General features: G+C 36.9%; 3 protein-coding genes across 4 annotated transcripts; 1 reads left to right on the top strand and 2 right to left on the bottom strand.

Moving 5' to 3' along the window:
• The first annotated feature begins 39 nt into the window (after positions 1 to 39).
• Positions 40 to 26,256, top strand: LOC100645025 (coiled-coil domain-containing protein 137). Of its 2 annotated transcripts, XM_003400720.4 has the most exons (5): positions 40 to 2,754; positions 4,233 to 4,383; positions 4,452 to 5,097; positions 5,168 to 5,378; positions 26,103 to 26,256. In XM_003400720.4, the coding sequence occupies exons 2-4, from the start codon at positions 4,307 to 4,309 to the stop codon at positions 5,375 to 5,377; spliced, it is 933 nt and encodes a 310-aa protein (XP_003400768.2). In that variant the 5' UTR covers positions 40 to 2,754; positions 4,233 to 4,306; the 3' UTR covers position 5,378; positions 26,103 to 26,256. The 2 variants fall into 2 exon arrangements, with proteins under 2 accessions (XP_003400768.2, XP_048267679.1); XM_048411722.1 differs by lacking the exons at positions 40 to 2,754; positions 26,103 to 26,256 and having other exon boundaries at positions 3,340 to 4,383; positions 5,168 to 5,525.
• Positions 2,873 to 3,596, bottom strand: LOC100646804. The gene is made up of 2 exons (XM_003400810.4): positions 3,515 to 3,596; positions 2,873 to 3,341 (listed from the first exon to the last, which is right to left on the bottom strand). The coding sequence occupies exons 1-2, from the start codon at positions 3,533 to 3,535 to the stop codon at positions 2,955 to 2,957; spliced, it is 408 nt and encodes a 135-aa protein (XP_003400858.1). The 5' UTR covers positions 3,536 to 3,596; the 3' UTR covers positions 2,873 to 2,954.
• On the bottom strand, positions 5,691 to 7,301 carry LOC100646997 (BLOC-1-related complex subunit 5). Its single transcript, XM_003400737.4, has 2 exons — positions 6,417 to 7,301; positions 5,691 to 6,339 (listed from the first exon to the last, which is right to left on the bottom strand). The coding sequence occupies exons 1-2, from the start codon at positions 6,728 to 6,730 to the stop codon at positions 5,844 to 5,846; spliced, it is 810 nt and encodes a 269-aa protein (XP_003400785.1). The 5' UTR covers positions 6,731 to 7,301; the 3' UTR covers positions 5,691 to 5,843.

Genomic DNA, 26,256 nt, shown 5'->3' with positions numbered 1-26,256 from the left:
AATCCACGCACACGAGCGCGCGCGGGCGCGCGCGTTTGCACACCCACACTAGCCAAGTAGAATGTGTTTTAAGACGGTGTGGTCGAACGTGTACGCTACTTTACGAGCATTGTTCAATGTGTCACGTGGACGTGTGGAAAGGTAGGCGCGAGCGCGCCTATCAAACGGTGAATGTATATATTTAGATGTGTTTATGCGTGTGTATGTGAGAAAATACGTCACACTGATACGCGTGCCGCATGGAAATAGAGCCGTGTGCGAATGTACTGCTAGTAGAAGAACTTGACATGTGGGCAGAGCTACAGATAAGATTATACGAAGCCGCTCTAGCCAACGTTTTCGACCTGAATTTTTATTGCAATTTTTATATTATTCGTATTGCGTGTAGGTTCGCTTTTCCGAGTTTCCTCGGTGTGTTCGTCGTTACGTACAACGATGTGAGATTGAATTCTATTCCGTCGTGCAATAGATACACTCTGCCACTCAAGATACGACGAAAATCGAGAAAATTTCACTCTCGAGGTTGAAAATTTGCCGAGTATATACGAATCCACCTAATTCCCAAATAGACGGAGTATAATTGACAAGGAGGTTGTTCTATATCCAAAAATAAGTCGGAAACGTGTAGTACAATTTTTTCGTCGGAGGCTCCGTTTCCGAGAAAATCAAATTTTCAAACGGTGTATACCGCTGTTTTCTTTAAGACGAGGCCACAAGTGAAAAAATTGTACTCTACATTTTTATATTTAGAGTAACCTTCGACCAATCGTCCACCTCTTATCTGTCTACAATCAGCAAAAAATACATGCGTATACTTAACAAAGTATACTTAATATACTTTTCAAGTGTAATCACCTAATGCATGAAGCCTCGAGCGTAATTTTGTTATTCTACGTTTTATTTCGTTTCACGGAAACGCCTCTGAACCTCTCTTACGCCGCGAACGTTAAAAATATACACAACGAAGCATCATCAACGGCGATACAAATGAAATAAAAAAATTGCCATGGAGAACCGCGTCAAAGGCTTAATTCTAGCAGTATATCTTCGACTTTTATGAGGAATTTAGGTCCACGATGTATACGAGTTTCGAGGTTCACGACAGCTTCAGATTGTAGGTTCCTACGTATAAGAGGCGATCCTGGTAGTCGGTGCGTGGGTATTGCTGGCAAGAACAATTGGATTGTTGTAAGAGGATATTTTTATAGCTTTATGCACGGCATTTTTAATACGGATGAATAGGAAATGGGAAGTGGCGGTGAGGGTCGGTAGTGGGAATTCTGGAAAATGGCTTCTATACGCGCAACTCTGAGATTGGCCTTTGTTTGATGACCGGGGAAAATCGGTGGCTGTGAAACCGTTTTGCTTGTTACAACAAGCAACTTTGCGCGCTTCTATACGCCTCTAGTTAACACGTGCGCTCTCAGAGCTACGGGCTTTGTTGATCCGCTACGTTTTCTTGGTAAACAGCTCTAGAAGGAAAGAGTATCGGCGGGAAATTTTTAAATAATATCATGGAAATATAACGCATATTTCGCAAAGAAATCATTCACAGGCTCGATTGTATATAGTTTCTCACCACCAGTTATTTTCCCCGCTCGTTTACATAATTACTCGTTCACGCTAGCAATGACCCATATCGTTTCCGCTCTATGAACAGTTTCCTCAGTTTCGTTCATTTCTATGATAAAGAGAAATCTCTGGAAATAGATTGGAAATTTTCAGATTGCGATAATCCGGCTAAGTTAATTATAGGAGAAATCGAATGGTGCGTTTGTCAAAGTTCTTCGCTAATTTCCATGCGATTGGCGGCAAAAATAGAAAAAGAAGCGCTATATACGCCTTCTTGTTCGCCAACACGTCAGTACGTGTCACACTACATTCTCCTGACTGGCGTAAGCGGCACAAGTGGCTTTATACATACATATGTATGCAATGTAAATAAGCGTGCACGTAATGTAAGCGGCGCGCAAAAATACCCGTAATACTAAATTATCGGTACAAGCGGCAGCGAACTGCGTTGCCGATAAATCTGCACTTATTTTAATTAATCCCGTTAAAGAACGTGAAAGTCTTGCCACATTGCCAACACCGCGTACCCAGTCGAAGCGTCTTAGGTGTCGATTGGAATTTAATTCAAACGAAAATACAAAGTTATCGTCCGTGTAACCGTGTTCTGTTCCCTTTTTAACAGACAGAATTTATTACCGACGTTGTATCGCCGCTCCTATTATTTCCTTCCTCCTACCTGTTAAATTCGTAAACGTTATTATATCTTGCATTTTAATCTATGATTTCGAACGGTTGTACGTCTTGTATAAGTCTAAGGTTGTATGAGTTTCTTTTATTTTTTAATGGGGAAACTGGTTACACGTCCTGGAATCTCGTAAACGGAACGAGTTGAATAAATAGCAATAGAAGGCACGAGTCCTCGAGCACAGATCCACGACTCGAGATGTTCGTTATTTTTGTTGCAATTATAAAGATAAATATTCATCAAGCCGCTTTCGTTCACGTGCCGCCATCTGGGGAAATGCAATAAACATTCGCAGATGGCGCTGCAATGACTTCTAGAATTTGAAGCAGTTCGAATTCGCGGTTTCATAGTCGGAATAAAGCTTCTTGCGAAAAAAGCGCGAGTTATTACGAAACATTAACGAAGTGGTTTGCAATTGTGACAAATTGTTAATCTATAGATAGAAGGAACACATAAGTAACTTTGAAACAACGAAAATTTCCAGGAATAATACATAGGTGTGTAACACTTACATATATATATATATATATACATTTATCTTCGTTGTCGCCTATTTCGATTATATAGTAATTGGAAGAGATTCAAAATTGCAAGACGAAATTAATGAATAGCCGATTAAATTAACATAAGGATTTATTGTCTAAAATTTCATCATTTTATATGTACATAGATATATACAGTATTTTATACAGTATTCTTAGTCTTTAGTGATATTTCTAAATCTGAGTTCCATGGAGAGAAACGCTTTCATGTTAGGATCTTGTACTTTGTCGATGATTAATTTTTGCACGTCCACTTCGCTGTTTTCAAGTACCGCGCTTAATTTTTCTGCGTATTGAATCCATACGCAATTTGCGCATCCGGACATACAACAATTTGTGGGTTCTGTCAAGTCGTCTATCGGCGAGACACTATTATCTTCGTTCTTTTCTTTTTCTTCAGATGATAACACTGATGGTGTTCCATTGATATATTTTTTGAATATGGAATATATTTGTTGACAATTACATTTTTGGTTTCTGGCAATTGATCGAAAAGGTCGAGCTAGGTTCATTCCTGTTAAGATTCTACCTTGTAGATATAACTAGTTGTGGAAAAAAAGGAATACGTAATAAGTATTTAATGATAGGATCGATGTTAGTTGTGTGGTTAGCATTAACGATGTACAATAAAATGTTTTAATGCGATAAATTATTAAATAAATTTGTAAATGGTTGATCGAAATGTTTAGTAAAACGTTGGACATTATCTCCTAACCTCGATGACCACTGCAACCATAGGCAACAGATAACATAGATTTGAACTTAATGAATTTTTCGTGTCGTACGTTTAAGAGCCCTCTTACGATTTTAATATAACTTTTAACATTACCGACTTGGTAACGAAACGCATCGGCTAAATAAAGAATTCTGTACCTCGTTTGTGTTACAAAATATTATATAAATTATTATTTAAATTGTGACGAACCAGATGATAGGGGTAGATCATATATTTTATTTTAAACTATAATTTTATATACTTAATATTCAAAGTAACTTATTCGCATTCACTTGTCGAGAATCATCGTAATAATATTCATTCGATACGACGATGCAACGTCTGAATAATAATTACGGTCGAACCGTGTTTCGACTCGTATATACATACATACAACATCCGTTATTATTTAATACATCACGTCGTGAAATATATTCGCTGTTTCTATCATAATTATGTAATAACTTTCCTCCTATAATCTTCCAATAATCTTTCTTCAATTTAATAATTCGTTGTTCAATTTTTCACTAGATTAATATATTAAAATATTCCCGTTGATTCGTTAGTATTAAAATAATCAAAACTTAAATTAATCACATTTAATATAACTGCAATAATGTTATTTTATCTTTATCTACAATTTCTTTTGTTTTGTACATTTTATAATTGAAAATCAAATACATATTTTTGTGATTAACATTTTAAATCAAACATAAAGTCGCGCGTTCAAGCAGACGACGCGACGCTATTGTAGCGACCACGTGAAATTTGTGTCTTGTTTATTGAAGAAATATGGGTAGGAAAATCCCAGGAAAAAAGCACAGAGGCGTAAAAGATCCTCTTAAGCAACAGGCAAAACGACTGGCAGAGTGAGTTGTGTCTTAAATATGCTTTATTCTCGAATTATTTACATAGTTTAGTGAACTGCCTATTATAGGTTAGAAACAAAGATAAATGCACCGCCAAAAAATGCAGACGAACAAGCTATACCGAAAACTTTAGAAAGAGTAGTGAAATTGAAAGAGGCAGTGAAGTCAGGGAAAATAACCAAAGTCAAGAAAAAGAAAAAGAAGAAAAATGCCCTCATATCTGTCGGTGATAGGTTGTGCTCTAAGCCTTTACATCCAAAGGCTAGACCAGATAAAGTTGTTCCTGTATTTCAACAGAGACCTGGCGAAAGTGAGGATAGATTTTTGCACAGAGTTAACAGGGATACTTACGCCTTTATTAATGAAACTGCCTTTGAAAGGAAATATAGTGTTCAAGTCAATCGGAATCCAGATACAGGAGAGATAGAGGGGCTTTCGAAATGTGAAAAAACTGAGGTAGATGAAATTGAGATGTTGAGGACAAAGCATAAAAATATTAAAAAAAAGAAGAAAAGGAAAGATACTGATGAACCTAAAATGAGTAAGTCAGAGAAGAGGAGAGAAAAATTGAAATCCAGGAAACAAAAACAAATGGAAGAGAAAGTAGATGAATTTGATACTTTTAAAGATCACGTTAAATTTGGAGAAGTTGCTCATGAACCACCTCAATTAAAAGTCAGGCCAAAACATGCTGACAATATAAGTATCTTTAAGGTAAAGTTTTTAATATAACGTTCTTTTTAATTATATAATGCTAATAACATTCGCTTATTTTTTGTTACAGCCTGGAAAAAAAAAACTGCTTCTTCATTCAATACTTAAAAAGAGTGAGAAGACAAAAATGAGGACTAAGAAAACGATAGCCATAGATAGGTCAGGAAAACGCAAGAATCTACCAGTTGGAGAAAGGAGACAGTTAGAAAAACAGCAAAGTGATATCATAGCAGCATACAGAATGTTAAAAGCACAACGGTCGGCTGGTGTTAACAACTAGGGTATGTAAATGATTAAAAATTATGAAATGTTGTGTTTCAATGTATAAGTTCTTTATATCGATGTATGACTAGGATGCTATGAATCAGTTTGTTGTAATCGCGAATTTGTTTATTTTTATTTTAATAAAATGTACAATTCTTTCATAATATATGTATTTTTGAACTTAAACATCACATTCTTTTTATACAATTATACAATTATTAGGGTTAACATGAAAATAGATGTATATATGTATATATATATATATATATTCTCATAGTCAAGATTTCTGTGCAACACATTTATAGGTACTAGAAATTTTTCCATAGGGACTAGTAATAAAGATTCATTGTTATTAACAAAAGAAACAGAACAAATTTCTAACATTTCTTGCATTGAATCAATTCAGATCATCTTTTAGCACCAGTGCAGTGTACTTATAAATTTTCTTAAGCTACCATTCAGTATACTCTTTAACATTGATTTTATCCAGTAGTCCATACGAATGGTTCTAATCTATCCTCTACTGGTAAAAGATTGTTCAAAGTTTCAAGGCTCTCCAGAGTTTGATTTAGAAGAGAATGACATTTGGTTAATTGTTTACTAAGCTCATGTACTTTGTTCAGTTGTTCAGCAAATTTGGCAAACTTCTTTTGCCTTTCTGTTGCTAAATTAAGTATCTTTGTTACTTCTGGTTCGATGTTGATACATAGAGTAGATTGTTCAGCTGCGATCATTTGAGCATTAGTATTAAGATGGTGTTGATACCTAGCACACAGGTTAAACAAACCAATGGGATTGAGTCTTTCCAGCACCTCTGGATCTCTGACACCTGGGGGCAAATTGAGAGTGCCCCGCATGATAGGTAGGAACATGGGAATACTTTGTAATTTAACCAGATCAGGATCTTTGTCAGCTGTTGGATCTTGCATAGCTGGTTTCACTACTACTATGTTATGTATTTTATCAGAGGTAGTTTTTCTGTAATTAGAAATTACAAATTTATTATTCAAATAAAATATATTACTGAAAAATAAATTTTTAAGATAATATGTTACCTGTAGCTACTGGAACTTAAACTATTTTTACGTCTAGATATATCTTGCCCACCAAAACTTTTGCCTCTATATAGCTGTGACTGTTTATTTGTCATCTTTGGTGAGTCTCCAATAGGTCTATTCACAGTGTAAGATATATATGGTAGATCAGAATCCGAACAAATGCTTGCACCAGGACTGGTACATCTCGGTGGTGTGTCTTCTGGCACTCTTTCACGATTTGGTACACTTTTTCCACGTCTCAATGGTATATTTCTTGTCCTGTTAGCGCTAGCGTTATGCGTACCACCTTGAGAGCTCTGTTCCGATCCCATCCTATCTGGTTCTTTTAAAACTTTTCCCTAATTCTTTCGTAAGAATCACATTAAATATATACACACTTCTTTAACAATCTACATTAATCTCGCTCCACAACGAAAATGTCGTATGGTTATTTTGTCATTAACGATAAAGACAATTGATGTCAGAAATAATTATATCAATAATCGTCATGTTAGATTTAAGGCCATTTGACGTTTCTCGTTCTTGTATGATGTTTTAATTAACGCCGCGTTCGAAGTGTACATTTTTGTTCATTTCACAATTAAGGAAGTTCATAATAATTAAAAATGGTAAAGACAATTTTTTCGATGCATAATAAATCTTTGATCCTGCCTTGATTACGTTGTAAAATATTACGTAAATAGTAATAGTATCGAATGTCGCGATAATACAGTCACTCCGATATCAGTTTTCCGCTCCTATTGTCAAAAAGTCATTTACTTTTAGTCATTGATTGTTCATGCTGCTAGATTTCACGTGTCGTGGCTGTTCTTACGGCGAGGATGCCATCTGTTAAAGTTGTTCTCGAAGTTGAAAGCACGGCAATTGTTTTTGCTCGATAACGTAATTTCCTGACATAATTTTCACGGATAGAGTATATAGAAGAATATATGTATTATATATTTTTCTTTTTTTTTTATTTTTGAACGAATCTCTTCCACTTTTAATTTTAATAAAATAGTATTTATATATCAAAAGAGTGATATTTTAAAGAATAAAAGCTGCAGTACATCGAGTACACGATTTTGTTTTCATTATATATTTCGAAACTTTATTTAACGTTTATTTTATTCCCTGGAAGTTAGTAAGAGCTGTTAACACAAACATACGTTTTATTATCGCTCGGGCAGCGATATATAAATCGCTGGGCCGCTGACACGGTTGATCATCGATTTTATCGGTTCCATTTTGGTATTTCCGACAAGTGTTGCCTAAATCTTCGATAATAGCCAAACACGTTGCAGCTGCCTCATGAATAGATAATAATCCTTTTTTTTCAGATCTATTTCTTTTCTACACAAAAAATAGATAAGAGTATTTATCTTCTTTTTGTTAAATATATAAAAAAAAAAGATACCCCATTAATATTTCTACGAACCGCGAAATTTATCCAAACCAAAGAAATCTTCTAAAAAAAAATTATCTTATCCCTTCTAACAAAATCTCTACGAGATAATTTAAATATATTGGAAAATTCGCTTCATGGTTTTATTAAACCGTAATATTGCCCGATATTGTGCAACATGGAAATTTTCACATTCTACTATGGGTGCAAGGATCCTTATATACCAGGTTTGGATTTTATCCAGACTTTCCTCGCCTCGTGTAAGTTCGCCAAAGATATCAACATTAAATTTACATTGATTCTCGGCGTGACGCCGTGCATACCGTTAGGCTTCATTTTTCCCTAAGCCTGACACCAGAAGTTCGCGTTGCTGAAGCGAATTCTTGTGCAATCGCGTTTATATGTCAACGAACGACATTTTCTTCGCCGCTGAATCGTAGAGTTATCGGCCATTCGGTGTTATGCCCCGTACGACTATTACGTATTCGTGAAGATTCACGATTTACATTCTCTTATATCGTCTTCCGTCTATTTCGTAACGCTTCTTCGTTCATAGGATTTAGTTTATAATGGAATTACTAGTAACGCAATTATCGATATTTACTTCGTACAAAAAGTTAAAAAGTATGTACATTTTCTATGTGATATCAGAAACGTGAGAAATCTCGAGGATAAGGAAATAAAATTCTGTCCTGCTTGCGAGAAAAAGTCGCCAACTTTGGTCCAGATTTGGATCAAATTTCGTGTTGTTATTTCTGTATTTAGAGGTAGGATCACAATAGCTATTATTTTATTTTTTGGATAAATCTATCACACCGTTCTGAGTCGAAAAACCTTTATTGCACTTTCTTGTAGGTCCTTTGGATTCGTAAACCTCCTTTAATTTATTCGATAATTCATGTGAAGGTTTGCAATGCTTCACCTGACATAGCTCGCTCGAACTCATGGTGAGAATGATATCGGCTCTGGTTTTACCATCCTTTTTATTCCATAAAGAGGCATTCGCATATTCCCACAAGTCATCTTTAATGAGTATTGCCTCCATTTGTAATTTCCATGTATCGTAATTTTCTTTATTTAGCTTTTCAATACTTAAACTCGCCCCGCTTGACATTTTTATATTCTTTTGATAACTGTATTATCACGTAAGCAATTATTATATATTCGATAAAGCGCTTTTATGATATTCAACACTGAATCATCGATCACGCACTTTTTTTTGTTTTTTAGGTTATCTTCTGCGCTCCTCAATATTATTACTATTAATAATATTTTCAATAAAATAGTAACTAATTATTGAACCTGGGCCCATAACCTGCCGTTATTTCTGTATTTAGAGATAGTATCACAATAGCTATTATTTTATTCTTTGGATAAATCTATCACACCGTTCTGAGCCGAAAAATTTATCGCACTTTCTTGCATGGACTAGGGATAAAAACAAAAGAACCTCTTTAACCTATCGATTAAATCTATCGATTGTATCTAGAGCTATCTTCTAGTTACTATTTATTGTAACTAGCACATCTGCATATGGATGGCGAGTGCAAATTCACGTTGTCATTTTCAACATTTCGTAGACTCGTAGAATAGGGAAAAATAGTAAATGCGTAGTTCATCTTCGTTGAAATCTTCGTGCAAATTTTTACCCGAGTCTCCTTTGAAATCTTCACAACAACCTTAACATTGGACGAGGATTTGGACGAAGAAGATCTAGGTAGAGGTTTCGTTGAGAAAAGTACGTATATACGTATTTTTGGCTGTTCTTCAAGTCTGCGAAGCTTCATGCAAGCCGGAGCCGGACCTTTCGCGATCCTCCCTTGTTAGTTACAATGTCCTACCTGGCATTCTTCCATTTTTCAAGATACATCGAAATACTTGAAATTGGTCGTTTTATATCTCCAGTAAAGTTATATTCTACAGGCTGTTACGAAGCAAGGTGTAAATATTTTTAATTAAACAACGAAACACGAAGGTGGCACGAACAAGGTTTCTGGTTCTTTTCAGTTTCGAATCGAGGGGTGGGGGGTGAAATTATTTTCTAGACGAATTCCAAATTCTTCGTTTCATTGTATCGTTAAAACGTTCAGTTTCACGGAGAAACAGGCAGCATGAAAAAAGGTAGGCATAGATTCTCCGATAAAATGTTGGAATTTAGTGGACGATGATGGACAGCTGATACGTTTATTTTCCACTTTCGTCGCGATTCGCGGTCGCTATTTTCGATATTAACAGCGGCCGATCGGAAGTCATTTAGAAAGTGCCGCGGCTTTTAGAGAGAAAAAAAGAGTACCAAGCCAGTGATTTTGTATTCGAGTAGCGTATCAACTAAGCGTCCGGTTGATATAACGATTCCCATGTATCGAGTAGAAAAGCGATCGGAAACACAGTTACAACAGATATACAGAAATTTCTATGAAACACGCGACACGCTTCACGTTTCATCGCGGCGCTTCCTCTTCGTCGCTTCCCGTGATTTTTAACGAGCACTCGTTACCGAACACTTTCTAACTTATTGACGTATCCGAGCATTATCTTCACGGACCACGACACGACCATGGAAACGGATGGTCGGTCGTGTTTCTTATCGACGTAAAATGAGTGTGCACGAATTCGAAACGCTGGACCATGATTCTTTAAATACGGGCCCCGCAGCCAAACTTTCCACGCTGTTGTTTCCCGGTAGCGTAAAAATTCGGCAATTTCTAAATACGCTGTAAAATAATGCAATTGTAAATATTCATTTGGAAAGATCGTTTCTTCCTGTTTGACATTCCGAGGTTCTAGGGTACTTGGCTTTCTCAAATAGTTTTCTCCATCTGTGAATCATTTCTTATGCTTTCTATGTTATTTGATTAAGATAGAAATTAATAGTTATTGGGAGTTTTTTTAAGATTCTACAATAAACAGTTCGCCGAAAATTGAATGGCTGGAAGGACAGAGAAAATGAAAATGCAAGATTAAATTTTAATACTACAACTATCGATAGTTAACACGAAGCTGTTTCTACCACAACCAGTCAAAATGACTGGTCTTTAAAAAATACATAATAATAGAATATCTTTATATTTATCGATTTATTATTTTCTTATTGAGGGAATTCCATTGTGTGTAGTACATTTTTGGTATTGTTAATCCATCTGCGACTATGATCGACCTAAACAAGGGTTGACACATTTATAAAATTGTAGAACCAGTCATTTTGACTGCTGTGGTATTTTTAGTGTTAGCGATTCAGCCATCGATCCGGAATTTTCCTGATAACCGATATCATCATATTGAATGATACGCGGTAAAAATTTGAAAAGCGCGTGGAAAGTTGTAGAAAACGAGGAAACTGGTTAATTGGAGTTCGATAAACAGATTGCAGAACCTTTTTACATTTTGACAAGTATCAGTCATTTTGACTGCTATTGGTACAAGCAGCCTTCGTACAAAGTTAATTTGAACTTAAATACATAAAAAACAGAAATAAATTCATTATACTATTCTTTTAATTATCGCCACAAAAATCATTACATCATTGCAGAAAAGAGATGTAACGTGAAGTAAGAATTTAAAAATAAAATTGTAAAACCAGTCTATCTAACTGATGTGGTAGTTCTAGTGTTAAGAGATCTTATTTACAGATATCTATTTCGAGAAGCTTTTAGTCGATTTTTATTTTTAAGTTAGACAGTTATTAGATCGATGAAGAGTGTTGCAATTTGCCACGTATGTTGATTATATTTGAAGAAAATACAGGGTAACCCTGATGCAACGGTCTTTACTATTAAATTGTTATATATTTCCTACCATGTGTCCTTTTTGATGGCTGCCAGACGACTCGCGTTGTTCTATTTACCCGAAACAGAAAAATCAAAGGTAATTTCAATTTACGTAAATGTGCTTACTATCCATGTTAGAATAAAACAAATGTGTTTTATCATATTAAAAAAAAAAAAAAAAAAAAAAGAAGAAGAAATAGCAATGACAAGGAACGATGATATAAAAGCTTCAGCTTGTTCAGACGATAGAAATATGGATACTATCACAGATATCGAAGTAACTTTACTACGGACAATAAAAAGACATCAATTTTACAACGTGGGACCTGTTCCAAACGCACAATTTAGAAGAAATCTGTTGACTCATTATTAAGATATGATAGCAGCGAGTATTGCGCGCAAACTTACGCTAAGAGGCACGAGAGCAAATGGAATATGCATGCATAAGGCGGTGATGTCTCGTGCAAGCTGTTTCAGATTCCAATATTCCTCTCGAGTGTTGCTACAGTTACGGCCAGACGCGGTACAAGCTTGAATTCTCGAAAATTTCGAACTTCTTGACGCGTCCTAGCTCGTGGTCCGGTTTTTTAATTTCACGTTTCTGGCAAAGGAAAGAGAAAAAAAATATACTTGACCGGTGTTTTCGTGGCCGGGATATTCCTCGTGAATAATTCATCGCGGAATTTCGTTCTGCTTCGGAACAATCTCGCGATATATACATACAGCAAGGAGGGGGCAGGGGGAGAATCTGAAAAATTGTTATTTTCCTCGACTGTCGCGAGCTTTTCTTTTCTGTCTCGTATCGTTGCCATTTTTCCTCCGATTATAACTATCTAATCTTTGTTCCCGTGCTCGCAAATGTACACAAACACTTGCAGAAACTTCTTACAAACATATTACGCGTCCTCTATGAAACATTTGCAGATGTTTCATTTTTGTACTCGTACAATTTCGAATCAATCTGAAAACGCGTATAGTTATATGGTACGCGAAAGTTATATGGTATTTGACGTGATTATAAACTTCGCACGGATCATCCGGATATTTGCATAGTTAATTATTCAGTGTATTAACGATATTAATATTTAATCGAACTATCTTTAGCGATAATCGAGTTGTTTAGAAGCCGTTCAGAAGGCACAGCCACTGCGTAACTCTGTAAATCCGAAGCAGAAAAAAGTGACAAACAATCGTCCAAGCTCTCCTTGTACTTTCCTGTTATCCGTGTTATCTTCTCGTTATAAATGAACTTTCAAATTGAATATTAATTATGTACCCATACAACGAACAATGCATTTGAAAAATAAAAAAAAAAAAATAAAATTTAGAAATAAAAAATGGAGTTGATCAACTTCAGATCAACTGAGTGGCTCATATTCTACATATACATACGTATATTCCACATATACACTGACTTTTTACCAAGCGTATGTTTGCAATGGACCTCCTGGACGACTTTTAGACGTATAGATTTTCAAATTGGCTTTAAACTTTATCATTATTAATCGTGATGGCCGTAGCTCGTTACGATAAAAATAAAATTTCAAAATTTCTCATACATACTCGTACATGCTTATGCATGAAAATTTTCTCTTTCGTGACTGACCAAGTAGCTGTTGGTTTATCAAATTGAAAACAGATAACAGATCTTTTTAAGCAACGTCGACCTTCTGCTGCAGGCTAATGGTATAACGAAGAAAAATTTTATCGGAATAAACGGCTCGTTGAGTGGTTAAACACTGTACGTGTAACAACAGTGTTTGCCATCGTAGAAAGGTAAATTGCACGTTATTACATCGTCCACGATCCTAGTAACATTTTTTGCACGAAAACGGTGCTTGCGTTGATTACTGAAATTACGCGTGTACTCGTAATCGCGATACGTAATTTTCATGCTTTTAGTTTGTTCTATGATTTTCGTTATTCCCTTTGCTTCTCTCCGCGTTTTTTTTCCTCCCATTGTTCACTCCGATGCTTTATCATATTTTTTTTTTTTCGTTTTTCAAATACTTCACAACAAGTTTTCCATTGGTAAACGTGAAATTCAATTGTTAACGAAATGATTTTGAATTTCAATGAAACGCGCGCAATCTCTTGCGATTCTTTGAAACGGCCAGCGTATAATTCGATAATATTTTCCACGTATAAGAACCTCTTATACCTTTTGTAAGCAATGATAAACTGTTAATATATCGTTTAATCGTTTATCCTCCTCTTTCTTCTGTTTTTTTCTTACGTCAATTTTTATCCAAAGTTGATTAGCGCGTTATTGTTTGTTGGCACGTGCATGTTATTTTTATAAAACGCGACTTCTTGGACGCGTTTCACGTGTCGGCGGGCAGTTTCACAGAGTTATTCGCAATCAGGGAGAATAGAGGCAGTTCCCGCGGCCATTTCTCGCGCGATCGTTTTTCTTTTCTATGGGCAACGATACGCGTTACCTTCTTTCGCCAGTTATTTATTAATCGCGCGCACGGTAACGCGAATTTCAAGAAAGGAGCGTTTCGTTCCTCGTTCCGGCTTCTCCGGCACGGGGACACGTTTGAATAAACAATCTCGTTTCCCGACGAATTTTTCTTCCTCCGGAACTTGCCACGTCGGGCCGAATTCTTTCTCTGTGACAAACGTTCTGCAACATTTCTTCTAGTCTCGGTCAATTTCGTCGACACGCGTTCCTTGAAATGCTGAACACCTTGGACTATTTAACTAACTTTGAATTATCGTCGTCCACGACAGCTTATCTGAAATATCGTCGAACGAAACTAGACTACGAGCAACATAAATGTAAGTCAAACAAAAATTATAGTTTCCACAGTCGATAATAGCAACGATTATTGCCGAGTTAGAAGCTTTTATGTTCTATTACGTTAACCAGCTATGAAATTATCATCAACTGTTTGCAATCGAAATGACACGAATTTTAACATTCTCCAAGTTAATTAATTAATACGTAGCTTTGCGTAGCCACTTGATTTATTGTTCATTGAATATTCACAACCCGGAATTTTCTAAATGTTCTTTCGGATCTTCTCGATTCTTGGAACCAACATGCGCCCCGAAACTCGTCAAAACGACGAATAATCCAATAAACCCTAAAATCACCGAAACACCGTAATCTCGGAGAGCATCGTCACGCTTCACAGCATCCGCCCGAGGTCTCTCAGAGACGATTTCCGTGTTGAAATCTCAAGTAGGATGCCATATCGTTTGCCCATGATGCCGGTGCACGTGCGTTGGGAAGGCAGGTTGGAATAAAAATGAAAATTTCGGGTCAAGGCGAGTGTTTGTCGGACAGAGTTGACACAGCGATATCTAGGTGGATCGACGACGGCTACCGGCAAAGTCTCTTCTTTTAAAAACCTAAAGAGCGGTCGTGGTTGCTCCCTTGGAAGTCGCAATCTCCGGATAAAGATCGTCAGGAGAGAACGCATCGACGTTGGACGTGGAGGATGAGAAAGCGTGAAAGAGAGAGACGATCAGCGAATATGGGGTTGAGAGAGGAATAAGAAAGAGAGGGCGTGTGAAGGGTTGCGCGTGGCATAGGGGGGTATAAAAGGCGGCATTAAATTTAAATTGCTCGTATCCCTGCGCGTCTAGCGCGAAACTTCAAGAGGTAGCGTCGTCAAAAAAAAAAAAAGAAGAAGAAAAAGGATGGAGAGACGACGACGTTTCGTCGTAAAAAAGACAGTCGCGATGTGTATCCACCTGTCTCATCCACCAGAGATTACAGCTCGAAACGCGATACCGCTATCGAACAGTCAGATCGGAATCACGATTTTATTCCGTTTGCTCGAAGGATTCCTTCCTCTTCGTTTTCCTTTTTCTCCAGCGAACGGACAATGGTCTCCGTCCTTTCTAGGAGTTCATTGGGAATTCTTCCTGGTTGTCTCTGGAGGATCTCCGTATGGTGGGAACGGGTAAATTTAAAAACTGAAGGCGGCAATATTTTTATTTATCTATTTATTTGTTTGGTGGTCGACGGGTGAAGAATTTTGACATTTAGGTCGTTATGTTCGATTTAGAGCGTAAATATGAATTACTATGGGGATATAAGACCGATGATGTTGCATAGCCTGATTCATTAACACGAGCGTTTTTATCGATTCTTTATGAATTTGCTGTTTTAGTAATTTTCGTGTCAGGTCAACATACAGTGGCTGCAAAAAATATTTACACGTATCCCCGTGTTTTGATAAAGCGGTTTTTATCAGCTTCTATATTTCGTTTTTGTAACGTCTTGCGCAATCGTATGAAAATATTATGAAACGATACGAAATTTATTATTCTTGAACGTAATTAATTAACACGTAAATGCTGTAACAAATGCAGCGATGCGTAAATATTTTCTCTAGCAATTGTATTTATCGTTGGTCGAATTTTCATTATATCTATTTCTGTTGTATACTATCAAATAATTTCCCTGTTAAATGTGTATGCTATATGTGTGCGAAATAATAATTTACAAAATCCATTTCCATATGTAAATACCGTCGTAAAGCTTGTCACGTTTGCTTCACATAAAACGACTATGAAAATTTCTTTTTTCAAATTTCGTCATCTTTTACTTTCGTCCAATGTATCGTATGGAAAAACGTGTAGGTACAACTTGCACGGGATGTTCGTGAGCGCCAGGACAATGAAAGAAGCTTACATACAAAAATGTCGCTTTTAACTTTCACACTCTATACATATATGGATCGATATTATACAAATATTATAAAAGCAGACATACATTTACGTGTCGACTCGGTTTTAAGATGTCAGGTATGAAGAATTAAGCGATTTCTCTTGAAATGTTCCTCGATCTAAATGCTTATCATCGATTCGCGGAAATTTACACGCGCGGTAAGATTCCGTGGTAATTCCTACCCGTGTCATAATAGCAAATAATCATAATCGAACGATTGTTTGCGAATGAAAGAGCGCTACTTACAACTTTTATCTCCAAGATCTATCGAACGATACTTTGCTTCTTGTCCTTTTCTTGTTCTCCTTCCTGTTACATTTCCCGCTTTAGTGAGATTGAACTTTTTTTTATTCTTATCCAGCGTTATCAGTGTATCAATTTTTATAACGGATCGTCCTAGAAAATGTTTTAACGAGCGTAAACACCGTGTTTATTCACACGACGAAACCCGCCTGGGAAAATTTTTATCCATTGGTAACTTTCTCTTCTAATCGCGGTTCCCATTATCTTCTTCCTTTCTTTCGGTATACGCCATGATTTTTATATTTTGTTCTCGAAAGAGAAGAAGAATTCGTATTGGGATTTTTGTTGGGAAAATTTCATACAGCGCTCCGATACACGCACAGACTCGCGAAACTACTCCAACACTTGCGAACGTCTGTAACGAATGTGTCGTGTGTGTTATACGCAACATTTTGAAATTTCATTAGCGCTGATACGAGACTCGATTATCGCGGTTATTTCGGTACAATTTGCAACAAATCTGAAAATATTAATATTAACCCTTTGAATCTTAGTGACGCATATATACGCCCGATATATTTTTATCGAATCCAGCCACTGTTTATTCGCGGTTTTCTTGGGTAATTATTTATTTTAATCATTTATCTATGAAATGCAGGGAGGAACTCGGCCTTGGTCCCGACACTGCGGTTCAGCGTTGATTGGCGGCTTCCGAATGATATCAAATTAATAAATATTTGTTTGGAAATTTTTGCTTTCGTCGAAATTCCCCGGATTCAAAGGGTTGATAAGCCTCGGTACTCAGTGGGACCATTTTTAACACCTACCATATGGTTAAAATGGCTGTCGATGCTGCTTATTATACATACTAATTTCTGCTACGTAGTATACTAATTTTTTTATTAAATATATGTCTGCGATAAATATTTCGTAACTTGTGTATAGCATTTCCAAATTAGTTTCCAAGCTGACCGATGTAATTATCACAGTCGTGTCTCGTTACAGCGCTAATGAAATTCCAAAATGTTTTCTATGGCACACGCAATAATTGTCGAGATACTTTCGGCAGCCGGCGTAAGTTACAAATGTTTCAAAGTGGAATATCCCAATGAGATTACCGTTAATTGGAATCCTAAGTAACGTGAAATACTTTTATTGGAGCGGAATAATGTTGGTAAGATTAGATCGCGGTAAAATTCGCAAAGTTTATGTGCAGTGCGCGTTCGAACATCTGTAGGGAATCTTGATCACTGCTTGGTATGCAGACTAGTTTGAGCAAACATTAAAATTTCGTCGAACCGGTCAAAAATTTGGCCGCTTAGGGCTGTTTGCCTGGCAGATCAGCATAAGAATCTGTCGTTCGTGCATCTTCTACTCTTTCTTCCTTCTATCTCTATTATACTGCTTGAAACGGTGCCTAAATGCTGACTCATAATTTATGGAGTTGGTACAGCCGATGTAATGAAATTCTTCTCTCGAGGAACATAATTCAGTCATTCATTGGAAAATGTTGACGTCTGTAATAAAAAATAATCATGCGTCAGATCGTATAATAAATTCATTCGCGGTTTCTTAGAAGCGCGCATTATGCGTTATTAGTAGTTTGCGGATGTTTATATTTCACACTTTCACGAACGTAATTACAGAAATGGAATCTAAGTGGAAACTTGTTTCATCGCCTGTATATCGTGATAAGTGATCTACATTAAATATTTTATAGATTTTCGCACGTTTCAATCCTCCTTCCAATTATCATAATTATTAATTATCGTTTCAGAAATGCATAGAAATCCACGGTCCAGTTATTAGCTTCGTTTAAGTCTACATCACGATCAAGTAGTTCTTCATCCCCCTACTTCCCTATATAAGTACATGTGTCGTAGCTTTTCTATGAGTATTCTTTTTTAATTCTTACGAGTAATTTTTAAGTAATAATCTTGGAAACGTGTACCGCGATAAAATGACAAGGAACTGATTACTCGAGTATATCAACAGTAGGAAACATAGTCGGATCACTTTGATAGGAAACCTCTTTCGAAAAGCGTTCTTTCCCCTCGAAAGGCTGTCCTTTGTCCGATTTCAACCGTCGAAAAAGACACGAACCCGGTGTAACTCGCACGTAACGATCATGAATCGTCGAGCAGAAGAACAAAGGAACAACACACGAAGAATCGAGAAAGAAGAGAAGATACGCGAAGAGCGCAAGACGTCTCGATCGCATGGCACTTAATGGCCAGCTGGTAATTGAATTTGCAACCGTGCAGGGAGCTCGATCTTGCACGTTCCTTTGTACGGCTCTTGCACTCTTGCACCGGCTCCTGCTCGAGTAGACATTCCGTTTAAGAAGGTTTGTCCGAGAGAGAGGCAGACACGACGAGCAGGCTACGTGTCTTGTCTCGATTCGATCTTCGTCGTTCGGGTCAAGCCGTTTGCATTTACTACCAGCTCTCGCCGTTCGAGTCGCGTTTCGATCGGCTAGAATCGTCATCCGGGCTCGAGTTATTCCTTCCATTTCATCGTCGGTGGTGCTGCTGGTTGACTAGAACAACCGCTCCGGTATTAATTACGCGGCCGAATCATCAGCTCCGTGCCTCTTCGTCGATCGAGATTGCGAGCTTAAATTGATTAACGACTCGCGACTGGATATACCGACGGAGATTGTCTCGGTTCACTCGGGAGTTGAGCAGAATTGTCGAGTTAGGGGATGCAGCTGATATTGTTTGCACGAATATGCCAGCGAAGCTTGCAAGAAGGATCTGAAAGGGCGAAGAAAATCCTTGATTTCTTGCAGAGTTTTAATTGTTCATGGCGAACAATGTTTGTATGGTTTCGTTGTAGCCTTTCAAGAAATTATTCTGAAAATATTCCGAGAAGCTTGTCGAGGTGTTCGATACACCGCACAGCCAAACGTTTAAGAGTTTTCCAGGAGAAATACAAATTCATTTCGAGGAAATCTTCATCTGTGTAGGAAGATGCGTATTGACGAACATTATGTTAAGAGAATCAAATCCTTTCGATCAAATTATCAATTTTCTGTACTTATCTTCCTTATATATTAGCAGCAATATCAGTGTATATTATATGTGTGTACTAGTGGTATTAGAAAGAAATATATTAACGATAACTGTCTCACTGAACTACTCGTGCATATAAAAAAATTCATTTCACGCTCGTGCACGTTCAGCGAGGGTTGTAATTATTTTCTTTGATCGAAAACATGGATTTTAGGTGAACCATCCTTGAAATTGGAGAATTAAATATTCTTTCGCAATTTAATGAATTTATACCGTTTGTGACGTACACTTTTGTTAATTTTTGCATCGCTCGTTCATTAACCACGAGCTTTTGTATTCATATGTAACATGAAAAATATGCATATCAAAGGGGATAACGATATAACTTGTATATATATATATTTCTATTTCAAATGATAATTTGTTGATCAGGGTTAGAAATTTTCTGAAATGGAAATCATATGGAATATTCAATTTATATATAAAATTCAGACCCTTATCGATAAATTGTCATTCAAGATAGAAATAGAAACTGTAAGCCGCATTTAAACATTTCTTCAATGTCCAATAGTAACCAGACTACGAATATTTATGCGACTTCGCAACCTTCTAAGTAGAATGAAAGAAATGGAATAGAACTAAAAAGCTGAAACCTGGATAGAGGATTATAATAGGTAGGATACTTTGAATACTTCATTGCTATGAACGTTAGCATGAATTTTCTGCGCATTCTATGTATTTTCGAACCTTCGAATTTTTCCCTCCCCGCAGTCCAACAATCGACGCAATAATTTGATAACTTTCATTATAAAGTATCGACCATTTCCGATAAATCCAATTCTAAATCTAAATTATCAATATAGCCGGGCCTGCCTTTCATCCATTTCTTTCTACCATAAATCGCGGCGTTTAACAACGAAAAATACACTACGACTTCCTCCCACTCCTGCAACTAATAAAACCGAGAAGTAAAACAGAAAAAGGAAGAGGGGTGAAAAATATTCCCAATAGATTCCGATTTATTCGAACAATTCGAAGCCATCGTTGGCGATGAGTTATTCTACGCGAGCTGGCTGTTGGGGTGGGGGATCGGAGCTGTGGGTTGGGGGGAGGGGGGAGTAAGGGCGCCCTGCTCGGAGTCGCGGCGTCAGTGAGCAGCGAGCTCTCGTCGCGTGAACATTATCTTGCTACGGGTCTTCCGAAAACACTGCTGCCACGTGCTTGCTCGCGCCGCGTTACTTTCACCCGATTATAGTTCGCGCGAATCAAAGTTCCGGGCATCGATTCGTTACCGCGCCGAAACATCGTGAACAGGTGCATCGACGCGTCGTCCATCGATTCGCGTGCTCCAGTGATCCCTGGAAAAACCGGATCCAACCTTTCGTCCAAGTTTACGAATCGAGGCGAATTTACATCGAATCACGGTTCGTACTCGCTTTCTTTTTCGGTATTTTCCTATCTGTCGTGCTAATATGATTAAGCGTCAGTCCCGTTTCTCGTGTTGTTGCATTGGCGCGATTAAATTGCGCGCATTTAATGCTAATTGGAGGTTTTACGAGCGCGAGTTAAAGAGTCCGAGGAGAGATTGGTATTTTCTTATTATTTAATACTCGTCGTTTAGTAGTAATTAATGGTAATAAAGATTGATAAAGTAATATAGAAGCGCACATAATGAATATAAAGTTGAAAATTGATAACCGTATACATTACGCGTCTTTCACCACGACGTCTGTCATGTGCTCCAGGTTATATATCGTACATTATATTTTCATTCGTTACTGTCGCCAAATACAATTTTATTTTCTGAAAGATTTTGAAACCTTCGGTCGCTACTGTAATTTGTAAAGATAGGTAAAATATTCAAAGTATAACATTCGACGTATATATAGCTCCAGGAATATTTTACATATCTTCTTTGACAATTTATACGTGTTCATGTATTAAAATGTTCACAAACGTATAAACATTGTCAGTGTCTATGCGGTTTGCGTCAACGCAGAACGTTCAAATGAAAGGAACAAGAAAAAAGTAAACACTTGGCGTTATTGCGCTCTGTTACGACGAACGATGATCGTTAAGTGGAACAATATAAATACCGACCTGGAGTGTTTTCATTTTTTGCGTTGGTTTATTGTTACGATCATTCGGGAAGTAATATTCGTGATAACGCTTATCTGAGCGATAGTCTGAGTGAAAATAATAGGCGGTCGCGTGTCCATTTGTGCCAGTAGTTTCATGACTTTTCCTCTAGTCTCGATCGAGATCGATGTTTGCTTCTAGCTGTTTATCGTTTCGTGTTAATTCACGATCGTTTTCTGCGCGTTAGCTTTAGAAGTTATTCGTGACGTAACAGTTTCACGGGCTCTTATTAGTCCGATAACACGATGGATTACATAAATCTGCGAAATGTCCACTAACGATGTTCGTAACGAGCGTTCAAGAAGCGGTGATTTGTAAGGAAAACAAATTTCAAAGATAATTTGAAGCAACCTTGATACCGGCCGCTTTTATCTCGTTTATCTTGTACATCATTTACGAATATTTCCGTTCGTTGCAATCAGATGTCTAGAACAGCGCAATAGACAGGTATTTCCATGAAAGGGACATTAGATCGGCCAGAAGCTGCTCGCGGATTCTCGGTGCAAGAGCTGCCGGCAATTATAGCGTGCATCTAGTTCTAACACAGTAATTGGACTGGCAGCTTTGAGAAAGAAAAATAATACATATTCTTCTTACATTACATGTTCGTTACATACTAATTTGAACAATTCATGGCAAGATTTAAGAAAGATCCTAGGATTATGTATTTTTATAGATTTATCCAGTAACAGATACTTATTGTAGTTGTGACAAAGTAATCAGAGCTACAGAGTTGTTTCAGAAAGCCAAAGAAGGTTTTTATGTATAGTGAATTTTTGTTGGATACTAATGTGGAAAATTCGTAATGAAATTTAAAGAAGAATTCAAGTATCATGTACAATGTCTTTATGTAAAACGTAGATGTATCTGTATACTATGATTGGGAAAATATTAGTTTGTTGAAGAATTTGCTATGAAACGTGAGAAAAATTTACAGACAATGTATGTTTATGAAATAGCCATTTTATTAAACAGTCGATGTTGCTACTCTGTTTCCTTTGCTTTCTGTCTTTCTCAGCGACGAATAATCTCAAATGGATTTTGCAGGGTTGTAATTTGTTTTTTGCCATTTAAGAATGGCGTATGATGCGATGTATGCTGTATATGATAAACGAGACAGGTAGAGTTCTAACATTTTTTTCTGTGATCTTCGTTGATATACGAGGCTTTTAACGGCGCCTTGTTTAATCTGGAACTAATTTAGAGTTTTCCTCGTTAACATTCAACTGGAGGTACTTGGTTGTTTCAGAAGAAGTTTGTAATAAAATAATAATCATGTTCCTGAAAATGCCACGAACTTTCGAAACAAGCTAATAATTGTTGCGTGCGTTCTGTTCCGAACTTTACCAATATAATCACGATAGTCCGTGTCTCATTACAGTGCTAATGAAATTTCAAAATGTTTCGCCTAACATACGTAAAATAACGTTGCACGTTCTTGCCGTATCAAATTCCTAAATCTTTTTCTCTATAAATACCTTCATGTTTACGAACGGGCAAAAGTAACACTTAGACAAGTACGGAGACTATGATCAGCGAAACTTCACATTTTCATCGGGAAGCGGCATGAAAATTTGTCACGTTGCACCATTGTCATCTTCGTAATTTAATTTTCCAGTTAAACGTGCATTGTTCCATATTCCTATGAAATTGTATAAATATTGTCTTAACGATCACACCCTTTCAACCTAACAGTTTCTCTTCGCTCCCGGTTATGTCATTAAAATTCTCCTCTGTAATCATAAATTACCATTAAAATCAGAAATATACTCGTCACACGTATTTCTCCTTTGATCTTCGTATATTATAGACACGTATATATTTTACAGTGTTTGAAATATATTTCACAAGCATCTTAAAACCGAGATTCGGCAAATTTATGAATCCTTAAGACTTTCATACGTTTCATATGTTACAGCCTAACATTTTCACGTGGCGGTCGCGCGCTCTTATGTAATTCGAATGTATTTGACAAATTCAACCTTTTGGCAAGGGAAATATCTTGCTGCATAACTGCCGCAAGAAATTATAGAGTAGTCTTATTCGTTGATTCGATAGTTCTCGTGCTAACATTGTCGTAAAGTAACGGAGCGCTTGGTTGCGTAATGACGGTAATTTTCACAGCATTTGCGTGATGATAAGACAAGACGTTGCCGAGATGCGCTCGGACGTTTCAAAAATAGAGACAACAGGCAACTAACGTGCCTGCGTTCCACTAGAATCTTCGAAAACGATGCGTTACGATGCGCACGTTAACGAAGGTCCTGGGAAACCTTGTGCCAGACCACGAGGAACACGACGAGCAGGTCTCGAGTTCCGGAAAAGTATCTCGTCGGTAAATCGAACCTCGTAAATCGTCGAATCTCTCTCTGGCGAGAACTTTTTGACCGGTCGCGTTGTAAACGAGCTGATTTACGCTACTTTTTTAACTCCGTGCTCCGAATGCTTCTTTACACCCTATACTTTCGCAACTTCCCGCCCTTCCGCGCCCTCGATATTTTTTTTTTATTACACGATATTTTATTTAGACGATGGTATTCCTTTTAATTGGAACGTTGGATACGAAGTTTCAGCTAATCTGAACATTTTATCGTAAGACACTTGCTCGAAACGATGATATTTCTTTTAAGTGGAATGCCGGACGCGAAGTTGCGGGGGCTAGTCGAATTGGAAAATTTTCCAACTTTACTTTTCTAAAAAAATAGTATTTTTTTATATTCGATGGTTGAGCGAAGTTTGGGGTAGTTGGATCCAAGTATCGGCTTGGTACGAGAGTAATATCGTTTCGTGGATTTTGTTGGACGTAAGAAATCGCTGGCAGAATTTCAAAGTTGTTGTTTAATTGCAAAAGTGATTTATATAGTAGTATAAATGAAACTTATTAAAAGAGAGAAAGTGGTTTCCCTGAAATCTAATAATTTACAATTCATAAATTCTTTTCAATTACAAAGTCCTATAAAGTTCAATATTCTCATTGCCATTCTGCTGAATTATTTATTTAAATCTCCAATCGAGACTTTTAGCAAGGAACAGGCGAGGGTAATTTTTATAACGAGATGACAATCTTTCTTGAATAATAATTTCTATTCGATAATATTTGTATTCTCATGAAATTCATTAAATTATACTTTGTTCATTTCTACAATTATATTTATATCTAACGATCGTATGCGTTGATATCTGATTTAAAGATTAAAGAACGATCTATGGAATTCGAATTTGTCATAAATAATTACGCGAGTAATTTGAGATGATTTATCTCTCTCAAAAATCTTGATTACATTCCCAGCAATCCAATGCCACATTCCACCGGTGTAAGAGCTTAATATAGAAACTTAATATCAATTTTTCTAAAGATCGCGCGATTGCATGGGTGTCCGGTTTCCACGTAGTGAAATGCAACGTGAAACAGCTTCGTCATTCGCTCGTAGCCACGTATAGTCAGTTGCATAATGACGCGATTAACGTCAGATGGTGGCGCGCACCATTGTAAGAGTTCGTGAAAGTCGCATCTCTGCTCTAGCACGCGACTATTCTATCTGGTGGAAAAGCGAAAAGTTCTAAAGGTCGCATTAGCTCGGGTTATTTAGTCGAGCGTTGTTTAAATGCTAGCCATTGAACCATTATCTTGCACGAGTTATCGGAAAAACGTTTTCCTCGCCATGCTTCGAACCTTCGAACGGCTTTCAATCTGACTTGGATAGCTTGCGTTTGAAAATACCACTTGCTAACACTTGCTGGTCAATTAAAATTTTATGAATCTTCTTTTTATAAAACGGCCATGATGCAGATGTTAAGTTAGAAAATTCTGTTCTGCCAACGATGTTATATAAATAATCTAAATGCCACCGAGGAAATCTACCATTTATTTATTTTACTCTAATTAATTATTCTATAACGTTGAATAACTGGTATATCATTATATTTATAGTTATTGTTATATTATCATATATATCGTACGTATTGTTTGTTTAATTATTGCGTATATTAACGTCATATACACTAACGTCGTGTATAGTAATGAAAATACTAATACTATTACTATGCAATTAATGTCTTACATAACATATGTTGACACGTTGTGTAAATGGTCGTCAACACATGTTGCGTAAACTAACATTATATATTTAATTATCCCTACTATCCTATCGCATACAATATCTTAACCAGTTAGCTGTTTTCGACGAGTATACTCGTCATGCGTGAAAAAAGATAAAATACTCATTTTTTTACAATTTAGTTCTATGTTTTAACAGCCACGCATACTCTGTGTTTGACGAGTATACTCGTCGTCGTTTACCTTTTGCGAAACGTTTTAGGTACACACTTGGTTAAACATTCCAACATTTTCTAACATTTCAGTAATCGTAAAAACTTTGCGAAAAACGGTATTCTCGCGCATAAAATGATTTTCCATATATTCAAGATCATTCTCGTCTTCTTTTGCAGGAAGGAAATGCGGTGAACGTTCGTGAAAATCGGAATAAAAGGAAACGCTTGAAAACGAACTCGTCTGGTAGAAGCGCCGATCTTCGAACGATCGACGTCTTCCGTGATCGAATAATCTACGTGACTGGCCACGTGACTGCCGCTCCGCAAACAG

Source organism: Bombus terrestris, chromosome 14 (assembly GCF_910591885.1).
Source record: "Bombus terrestris chromosome 14, iyBomTerr1.2, whole genome shotgun sequence".
Lineage (NCBI taxonomy): Eukaryota > Metazoa > Arthropoda > Insecta > Hymenoptera > Apidae > Bombus > Bombus terrestris.
This window is presented reverse-complemented; position numbering and strand designations above follow the sequence as displayed.